The sequence below is a fragment of the Salvia splendens genome, chromosome 13 (assembly GCF_004379255.2).
Source record: "Salvia splendens isolate huo1 chromosome 13, SspV2, whole genome shotgun sequence".
NCBI lineage: Eukaryota > Viridiplantae > Streptophyta > Magnoliopsida > Lamiales > Lamiaceae > Salvia > Salvia splendens.
In genome coordinates, this window is record NC_056044.1 from 9,774,482 (window position 1) to 9,785,166 (window position 10,685).

The 10,685-nt window shown below is 37.5% G+C and overlaps 1 protein-coding gene across 3 annotated transcripts; it reads right to left on the minus strand.

Moving 5' to 3' along the window:
• Positions 1 to 728: 728 nt before the first annotated feature.
• LOC121761455 (ABC transporter C family member 5-like) lies at positions 729 to 8,900 on the minus strand. Of its 3 annotated transcripts, none has more exons than XM_042157094.1 (13): positions 8,749 to 8,900; positions 8,495 to 8,551; positions 6,257 to 8,411; positions 5,819 to 6,139; positions 5,646 to 5,732; positions 4,654 to 5,340; positions 4,409 to 4,573; positions 3,739 to 4,033; positions 3,147 to 3,361; positions 2,387 to 2,692; positions 2,180 to 2,243; positions 1,828 to 2,067; positions 729 to 1,342 (listed from the first exon to the last, which is right to left on the minus strand). In XM_042157094.1, exons 3-13 carry the CDS (start codon positions 8,348 to 8,350, stop codon positions 1,230 to 1,232), a joined length of 4,587 nt encoding a protein of 1,528 aa, XP_042013028.1. In that variant the 5' UTR covers positions 8,351 to 8,411; positions 8,495 to 8,551; positions 8,749 to 8,900; the 3' UTR covers positions 729 to 1,229. The 3 variants fall into 3 exon arrangements, with proteins under 3 accessions (XP_042013028.1, XP_042013030.1, XP_042013029.1); XM_042157096.1 differs by having other exon boundaries at positions 8,685 to 8,873; XM_042157095.1 differs by having other exon boundaries at positions 8,653 to 8,873.
• Between the last annotated feature and the right edge of the window lie 1,785 nt (positions 8,901 to 10,685).

Here is a 10,685-nt window from a genome sequence, read left to right on the forward strand (position 1 = left end):
ACCTATTGCCCATATTTTTATGGAAAGGAGGGAGAGAGTATGTTGATTCTATAAAAATAATATTTATGCAAAAATATTTTTATCAAATATTTTAGATCATATTAATTTGAACGGTACACGTAAATGAGATGAGTGTGTGCATATGTGGTGTATGTATTGTTGATGTGTCTGTATATATGTGCTGGTGTGTGTGTGTGTGAGTACATATATGTGCATGTGTTGCCATATGTATGCGTTGCTGTGTGTGTATGTGTGTGTTGTGTGTGTGAGTAATTTTAATTTTATCATAAAATTGAGATGGTATTAAATCAAATATAATATAAAATAATACTTCTTTCGTCCCTATGTAGTTGAGTCGTATTCCTTTTTGGATTGTCCCATTGTAGCTGAGTCATTTCCTTTTAAGGCAAAAAATACTTTACTCTCTCTTCATCTCTCTACTTTTTTCTTTTCTACTTTATTCTCCTTTTACTTAATTCATTTAAAACAATTTTTCTTAAATCTCGTGACGAAAAGAAATGCCTCTACTACAGAGAGACGAAGGGAATATTTATATAATTTTGTTAAAATTTAAAATAAGAAGAAAGGAAAATGAAATAGAATGATCATTCCTTAGCTAAATTGAAGGAATGACTATTCCCATGTTAAATGGAATAGTGATTCCTAATAAAGAAAAATACACATTCCACATTCCACGCAAACAAAATCATAAATACACATTTGTGGAGTAACCTTAAAATAATCATTGTTTTAGTGGAATTGACTTCTTTCCTCAGAATAACATTACCATCAACAAAGTCGCAGTGATGAAATAAGATGATCACAATTTTCTTCCTTGCCTACACAAGTGAAAATACAAATGTTTCTTCACTTCAACAAGAAGAAGAAGAAAAGAACTAGCTCTAGCTAAGTACAAATATGCTGCTGCTCTCTTCTTTTACTTGGTCATCACTATTCACCTCAGCCTACCAAAACTTATTCTATGGTACAGTTTGTGCCTCCGAATGCGATACTTACCCCCACCCACCCCCTTCTGCGTCCCAAAACAACAATGCTGTGGTTCTTGTTGGAGTCCGACTTCAATACGTTTCAAAACTCGCCTGATGGTTGGTCACCTGCCACCGGCTCTTCAGCCTGCTGGATCATCAGTAGCAGCTGGGAGTGAAAGAAAGCATGCGGAGTCGGGAATGCATGTCCGTAGACAGAACAGAACCTTGAGCGGACTAGTATCAGAAATCTGGAACACCACTGGACCGTGATGAGTATTCTGACACCAGCTTAAGGAACATGGACGATTTGTCCTCTAACAGTCGTGCTGGAGTATCATACTCTGCAACCCGACCTGTAAACATACGTACAAATATCCAAAAGGATTAGTGTAGCTCCATTAGTGCTCTGCTTGCAACTCTATTGTAGGTATAGGGTTAACTATGGCAAATTGCAAGATTAGTAGCCCAAATATGAGATCACACACAGAACATCAAACTGTTGGTCTATAGATCACAATGCACAAGAAGATAAAATGGTCTTGAAGGTGAAAACAAGAATGAAACTTGGCAGATGCATGCGCTTAGTGTCATGAGTAACAGACGAGATGAAAGGGAATTTCCTAGGAAGAGGACTTGGAGAAACTGCATGAAAGGGAAACTTGAAGCTAGTAAAAATGGGAATTGCACTCTTCACAATCATCGCAAGTGCAGAAAGATGGGGTTCGCACCAAAACGCTAATATACTTTCGCTAAAGTTTCTTTTACTTTTCAATTTTTTCAGCCATTTTTATAGACAACTTTGGTATAAGTGAAGAACTGTAAGAGTATAGAAGCGCACCATCACTGAGGACCAAAACCATGTCGCTGTCAATTACAGTTGGGATACGATGAGCAATTGTACAAACAGTGCAGTCTTTAAATTCTGATCTTATTATCTTTTGGATTAGGTTATCTGTCGCAGAGTCAACTGAGGCTGTTGCCTCATCAAGTACCAAAATTCTCGCCTGTTTGAGTAAAGCTCTACCGAGTGATACCAGCTGTCGCTGGCCCACGCTCCAGTTGTCTCCATTTTCTAGAACTGCGAACATCATACACAACAGATCACTTCTTGTTGCTCAGAATTCCATAGATTGGGCTCATTTTCTACTTAAGAAGCCTGATTCAAGTTAAGTACTAGGATAGTTGCTTACCAGGCGTGTCAAGCTTTTGCTCTTTTTGACGAACAACATCCCCTAGCTGTGATTTATCAAGTGCCTGCAGCAATTGATGCATTGAAAGAAAATCATGAATGGTTTTGTATTATCTTAAGAAATCCGTAGGTCTTTAACATTCTGCATTTGAGTCTAAATGGTCAGACTGTATATAGACGGCATGGAGAGAGGCAAAAAAGTATCTACCTGCCAAATATCTTGATCTGGATGCTCCGCAAGTGGGTCTAGATTGTCTCTGATAGTTCCTTCAAATAATGTTGGGTCCTGGGGAATGATGCTCAGCCTGTTCCGGAGGTCATGAAGACCGATTGTTGAAATGTCAATATTATCTATAATTATTCTACCCCCTTCTGGCTCAATCAACCTAAACAGAGCCTGGATCATGGTAGATTTACCACTTCCAGTACGCCCAACAATTCCAATTTTCTTTCCACCTGGAAATATGCAGGAGACACCATGGAGCACGACAGGAAGACTCTCCTTGTAACGAATCTGTACAGAACATGATAGTCAGAAAGTAATCTTCAAGTCCATCTCCCCTACTCTCTCTCACACAGAGATAATAATTCTCTTTATTGTCTGTTATTCATCAAGTTTTCTGTCTACCATGTAGAAGGGATAAATGATCTACATGCTTGTCAAAGATGATATTACGAGATGGATAGCATGCGATCATCGACGTCCAAGTTGGCATTCTAGAACGCAACATTATGTACAAAGTGATTAGGCTGTTTGAACAACAGATTAACCTCATATAGCTTTTTGCCCCACTTTGATTGAAATACTGTCCGCTTAATTTTGGTGTACGAGTCATTAATAAGAAATTTCAATTGAAAATTTTAATGTATACAATAAGAGGGATACAGTTATATGTATGTTTAAACTTTAAAATTGACATGTAAATATAAATAAATTGGAAAGTAAACAAACAAAAAATATGGAATACCTTTAAATCAATTAGTTGAATCGTGCCATTTTCAGGCCATGAAGATGGGGGTCGTGAGTCTTCAATAACTGCTGGTGCTTCACTAGGTATATGGCAGTATTGATGAATCCTTTCTATAGATATGATTTTGTTTTCAAGCTTGCAAAAGCTGAGTATCCATCGGGATAAGCGGTTATTCATATTGAGGCCATATGTCACTGCAAGGCCGGCCATACCTGAGGAGGAAGATTTTAAAGTTAGAATATAACAAAGTGACAGACTGTCCCCACTATCTTATCCTTTATTTTCTCAGAATGCAATTAGCAGCTCATATATGAGAAGCGTTTCAAATAGCTTAACAAATCTGTTATGTAGATAGAAACCACCAGCCCTTTCTCGTAATGCTTACAAATGAAATAACTTCAATCATGTATGAAGTGTTTTTTTAATTAGCAGAGTTTAACATATACGTAGACAGAAGCCATCATCCCTTTTGTCCAATGTTCACAAGTGACAAAAAGGTACAGTTCTCCAAGTTGAGGTAAAAGTTAAACTATAAACTACAGACCAGAAATAATCAACACAAAGAAGAGTGATTACATCATTTACTTACTTGGATCTATACTTCCAGCTGGTAAGCTAACAAGCAAGACTACACAAAAGGAAAACACAAATGTGGACAACAATTCCATGCGCAAACAAAGCCATTCAATAGCTGCAACACTGCAAAAGAATGGACGAGCAAAGCAATCAAGAAGATATAGATTTCTCTTCATGAATCTCTTTTCTTGCCCAAACCCTCTGATTGTAGCAGCTCCAGCAATAGATTCAGCAAAAAGATGAATTATTGGAGACTTCTGGATACTAACTATGCGGACAAGTTCTCTGGATGAAGCCATGTAGTATTTCTGCATTTGTGAAAGAAAAATAACACAATCTAATTTCTCAATAAAACTTGATAAGCACAATTATTTATACAGACTTCATAATAAGTCGAACACATTAACACTATAACAGAATTGAACAAATGCATGCTACAATGAGATTCAAAATACTTGTGATGGGTTCAATATATAAGAAACTCGCAATATAAAAGAAACAATAAATTACAAACATGCTGATCATGCCTTATTAGGCTGTTTAGGCTAAAACAATTTTGGTACATTTATGGACCTCCATACATAAAAATCATCCAATTATCATGTAGATGCATTTGCTTAGGTTTAGATTAACTGAACCACCAACTTGCATAGAGGGAAGAATATATGGGAATAATTACATACCTGCATCCACACGCAAGCAATTGCCATTGGGATAACAAGAAGCAAAACTTCCCAGGTTACTTGTGTCATTACACCAATAATGCCAAGAAGTTGAATGGTTGTGGCAGCAAAGCCACCAAGTCTGAATGGAATATCGAGATCAACAACACTTTGATCAATCGACACCTGGTAATCACAGGAAGCACCATAAGAGGTGAACTAATGTTAAGGATTTTGAATGTAAAAACAGAAAGACATTGGCTTACACGATTCAGTATTCGTCCAGATGGAGTAGAGTCAAAGAAAGACATTGGGGCCCGAAATACTGTTCTGAGCATTTTCAGAAATAATTTTTGTGCAGCTGCAAGACCAAATGTAGCAACAAGAACAGCCCTGATAAATATGAACCAGGAGCTTCCAAAGGCAAGTGCCATATAAACACCAATAAGCATCATGCTACCGGTTTTGGGCTCATCCCCAACAGTCTGTGGATTTGCCCAAGCCATCCACCAACTACTAGCTATTTGAAGGACCTGAAACATTGTTTGGGCAAGAATAATCAATGGAATCAATAAACCCTTATATGCAGCTGTCATATATGACAAATACACTTTCATGCTGACTCTTCCCCGCTCCCGCTCCTCATCCTGCACGAGCTGCTTTTTCCTTGAACGTTTAGCTTTCTTTTTCTCTTTTATTGCTTTCTGTTCTGATGAAGATACACCTTCTTGGACTTCCTTTGCCAAGCCAGTAATACTAGCTGAATTGGGCATTTCAACTGTGACAAGAGACTTAAGATTATCATTTTCATCAGATTCTTCAGAAACAAGGTTGCAAAAATCCATCGCCTCAATTGCTTCATGATGAGCCTCTACCAATGTATTAAAATCCGTCCCTGCTTGCAAGAGTTCATCATAAATTCCAGCTTGAATAATCTGACCTTCTTTCATAACCTACACATTAAGGTAGAAGGGCTGAAAAAACAGAAAAAGGTAATATGAAAGGATAACAACTATCTTTAGTTTCTCTGAATCATTTATCTCGTACTCCTAGTTTATGAAAATGGGATTGCAGCATGTGCACTAGCACTTAAATTTGTTTGCAGAAATCTCTTAAATTCAGAGTATGATCTATGTGGAAAGCAATAACAAAATCAACAACAAAATCTGGAGGAGTCCAGCTAGTGCATAACTTGATTATTTTCACAAATTAACTCTACTGCAAATGACAACGAAATAAAATGCAATGAAGGCGATACCAAAATCAAGTCAGCGGCAGGCAAAAACTCGACTTGATGGGTGACAAAAACAACAGTTTTTGCAGCTAGAGCCGTGAGTATATATTCCTGCAGTTCCAGAAAAGTATTGTCAGCCAGATCAAAAATTTCTAGGTCTGCAAAATGCAAATAAAATAAGGAAATGGTTTCCAAACCTTAAATAATTCTGAGCCTGTATGTGCATCAACAGCACTGAAGGGATCATCAAGCAAATAAATATCAGCATCTTGATACAGTGCCCTAGCAAGTTGCACACGTTGCTTCTGACCACCACTAAGATTTATCCCTCTATCACCAATAATGGTTTGATCACCATGCGAAAATAACTCCAGGTCTTTCTTCAACGAACATGCATGAATAACACTCTTGTACTTTGCCTTGTCCATGGAACTTCCGAAGAGGATATTTTCTTCTATGTTTCCTGATTGAATCCAAGCAGACTGAGGGACATAGGCTGCAGATCCGCAAATTCGAACCTAACATATAAAGCCAAAGATGAGAAGTCAGATTTAACCAAGTTCCTTGACTAGAACTATAAGAATGAAGGATAGGCACAAAGGAAAGGAAGTTAGCAGCCAAAATATCAGACTTACTTCACCAGAGATTTTTGGAATCTCACCAAGGATGCAAGAAAGGAAGCTCGACTTCCCTGAACCAACCACACCACAAACAGCAACACGCATTCCCTTCTCTACCTTGATATGCATATTGGAAAGGGTTGAGGTAGGCAAAGACTGATCCCAACAAAAGTCCCCATTTTTTATTTCGATGGCCACATTTGAAATGCCTCTTGGCAAAGTAGTGATTGCATCTTCAGGAAGCTCTTCCTCCTGCAAGAATCCAGAGATCCGATCTAGGGAGACTTTAGTCTGTGCCATCATAGATACCAAGTCAGGAAAATTTCTAAGTGGTTCTTGCAGGATCCGGAAAGTAGCCAGAGCAGAAAGAACACTGCCAGCTGTGAGCTGACCTCCTAACAAAATGCACATCCCAAATGTAATAGCTGACACAAATATAGGGGAGCTCCAGAATATAAACGTGATGAAAGCCTGAGAGTAAAGGGCTTTCCGCAGATACTTGAATTCCACAGTCCGCATTTCTTCTAGAATCAAACGGTACCTATCCTCCCAAGCCTGCGATTTCAGAATCCTCATGTTCCTGAGGCATTCTGAAGTTTTTCTCATCCTATCGTCCTTGGCTGCCATCAACTTGTCTTGATAGCTTTCCTGAATCCTTGCCACTGGAACAGTTGCAATAATGGATACAACAGTGGCAATGAGAGTGGCAAGTGAAGCAATCCCAACATTCTTGTACAGAATTGCAAGAGCAAGGATAATCTGGAGAGGAAGCATCCATATGTCATGCAGATACCAAGCAAAATCCCCTACTCTCTGAACATCCACAGCCATGTAATTGACAATCTCTCCACTGGTGTGATTTTGCCTAGCTGAGCTAGAAAGTCTTAGGCCTTTCCGGTATACCATTGCTGTGAGGGCTGATCTAACATGCATACCCATAATATCTACCCCAAGATACCACTGTCGGGTTGTAATAGTCTCCACCAACTTTGCAGCAAATAAAATTCCAGCAAGAACATAACCCTCATTTGGGTAACTCTCCTTTCCACATAGGTAGTCCACAAAGTAGCTAATCATATATGGTCCGACATAAGACACCAAAGTGTTCAGCCCAGCAAATATTGCATTGCGCCAAGCTTCTTTCCAGAAAGACTTGAGAATAGCCCAAGCTAGAGAAGGCGGTTTCTGGGGATTCTCTGCTTTCAGTTTCTCCCAACTTGAGTTCAATATCTTGTAATTGGCCTTGGAACGGTCTTTTGGTGCAAGCAACGGGATATCCTTCAGCTCCAGTGGCCTCTTTGCACCAATTGAAAGAAGTGGGTCCAGCCATGAAAGTGAGATCAGACTGAAAAGCCCAGCTTCACTGTAAGGAGTAACCTTAAGACACCCTGCTTCTTCTTCGAGCAGCAATGGCTCTTGAAGACCAGAGTTACTACTGACTTGGATACCAGTAGCACCCCCAGCAGCAACAAAACACAGAAAAGCAAAAGCTGGAGTAACAATAATGTTTGCTAAAACATGAGAATCCAATTGGTCTGATCCTTCTTCAAGAAATCCTTTACCATCAGCACACAGCATACACAGGCATATGATAAAAGATGCAATCCACCAAACTCTCAACAACAATGGACATTTCTCAGCAGCCTTATATTTACAATAAAGAACCGAAAAGCTCAGCACAAACCAAGCTAAACTTAGAGCTGCAGGCAGCAATAGGACAGTCCAAGCAGAATTTCCACTCTCGCCTCGTGCACCCTCTCGTATCAGACCAATTCCATCATACCCCAATACGAAAACATAAACTAACAAAACATAAAAGCAGCACAACGCTGAAGCTTTGTATCTTTTACCAATCACAATGTTACGAACTTCCTCGCCATCCGCAACTCCATTCTGCCTAATATCCACAGCACTCCCAACCAAGTTGTCCTTCCACAGCCGAGTCCTGCCACAACACACGGCAACAAACCTCGCAGATACAATGAACAGAAACACAAGAAGCAGCGTCAGGTTGATGCAAACTGCGGTTAGTTCCAGCACGGACAGCTCCCTAAAGGCGAGCACCACCCCGTTGGAAGCCCCAGCGACCAACAATAGATCGATAACCATAATAATCCTTAGAGATGCCAATACTCAAAGAAGAAAACCGATAGAAATCGATGCCTAGGAGCTGAATAAGAAGAGAAACGTTAGGAACGAAGTCCAGTGCCAATGGTAATGTTAAGAGATCAAATAGAGGTAAGGGCAATTTACCATCTGGCAATTGAATGCGCAAAGTATTGACAAGTCACAGACGAAGACAAAAACAATCTGCACACGAAAACAAAGTCATCAAAACCAAATACAGCAAACAGCAGCAGATTCTGAAGCAGAAGAAAACAATAACAATCACACTCAAACTCTTCCAAAACCTTCTCTCTCTTCCCCCTCAATTCACTGCTACCTTTTTTCTATATATTGCACACAAATTGAATTAGAAATTAGAAATTAGAAACAATTGGAATCACCAAAGATCAGAGTGATGAGAGAGGAGGAGTGTGGCACCACCAGCTCACAGCTAGAATTTTGCAATGGAGATGGTGGTGTATCAGTATGAGTATCAGAATCACTGAATCAGTGAGAGATTAGAGATCTAATAAGCGTGCGTTTCTCTGAGCTCACTGTATATTTATAATAATAATAATAGTATAATGAAATGATCTTCGTATTTTTTAATCATTAATAAGTAAAAGATTAGCAACTAGACTGACATATGCTATATAATTCGAATTTATAAAATATGATTCCATTAAGATAATATAGTGATTCTCAACTGGATTTACTATCTCTCAGCGTTTAATTCTGTGATTTAGGAAGATTGTAGTAGTATACTACTCCCTCCGTCCCGCACTACTCGCACTTATTTTCTTTTTGGGCGTCCCAAGTTACTTGCACTCTTTCCATTTTTAGAAAAAATTTTCACTACAACCGTAATTTTTGACTTTCCTATACACTCATTCCTTAATCTCCGTGCCGAAAAGGAAAGGAGCGAGTAGCCCGGGACGGAGGGAGTAATAGTTAGGGCTTCAATTTCAGTTGAATGAAAATATTTGTAACCGCATTATTCTCCAACTAACCATTTTCATATCAATTGAACAGGATATACATATATATAGCCTTCAACAATGTAATCATACTACTATAATGTGTTTTGATTAAATCCGAACTTTCCTCAAATTATTTAATCATCCGTTAACTTTAGTTTATAGAAGGTGGATTATTAAAAAAGAAGTTGATATTTGGATTTAAATGATCATATATGATGCATATCCATCTCCTTTATTATAGAACATCAGCAACAAAACTAAAAAAGCACACGAACCACGTTTATAAAATTTCTCACTTCACCCACCTCACCAACCAAGTCTTAAATGTAACACTCTTATGTGTTTTCTCTTTTAGAATAGTCAAATGTAGTGGAGTACTTGTTTTGGACACAAAATTTTTAAAAATGAAATTGAAAAAATTAAATAGACTAATGGAAAGAATAAAAAAAAATATACTTATATTTTGTTAAAAAAGAAAATACTAACTCAAATTTAGGTGGTGTATTTCAAAAAATATGACTAGCTTATGGTGTGGAATGCAAAGAGAGTAGTACTGTATGATTTTAGTGAAATGACAAAGGTCACTTTAAATATTAAATGCGTTACATTATAAATGGATTAATATAAAGTAATGACGGTGTAGTATTGTGGGGTGACGGTGGTAGTGCCGTGTGACAGCGGAACTTTAGATGATGAAATTTGTAGTTAGGGGAGAATATTAATTTCGCACAAATATTAAAATATAGTCATAGGTGGCTGGATTCGGCCAATATTACAAAAAAGGCTATTCAATTATAGCGATGGAATGAGTCTGATTCATATTATAGTACTATATCATATGAATTTATTAATTGTTTTTTATACCACATCACGTGATTTATTCTGTCTACGATATTGGTATATCCGCTACTTCATTATTCTATTGCCATATTCATAATAATTAAAGAGAACTCATAATTAAATTCCAACTCTGCATTCCCAAACCCAAGTTATAAAAACATTAAAATTCTTAAACTGACAAAACTAGTTTGTCGTTTGATGTTTGGACGAACACCTTTAGAGAGTTACTTCATTACTCCTAAAAAAAATTTGACTAATTTTATCATTAAAAATTAAATCAAGTCTAAATATAAAAAGTTTTCAATAAATAATAATTCTACATGTAATGTATAATATGAAGTTTACTATCCACTAATACTCCTTTCGTTACATTTTTATTCTTTCTAGTCCTCTTATTTTACCAATTGTATATTAAAACTTGTGTCATTTATAAGTTTGTCTATTTTTAAGGACTAAGATAGTACTAAATATTTTTAATATAACATTAAATAAAAATAATATTCTATTATATATGTATA

Excerpts from the sequence above, each read along its gene's own strand:
- LOC121761455 (XM_042157094.1), bottom strand. The coding sequence starts at position 8,350 with ATGGTTATCGATCTATTGTTGGTCGCTGGGGCTTCCAACGGGGTGGTG. Across the intron at positions 5,733-5,818 it reads CAGGCTCAGAATTATTTAAG|GAATATATACTCACGGCTCT; the intron begins GTTTGGAAACCA and ends CTGGAACTGCAG. Across the intron at positions 2,693-3,146 it reads TTCAACTAATTGATTTAAAG|ATTCGTTACAAGGAGAGTCT; the intron begins GTATTCCATATT and ends TGTTCTGTACAG.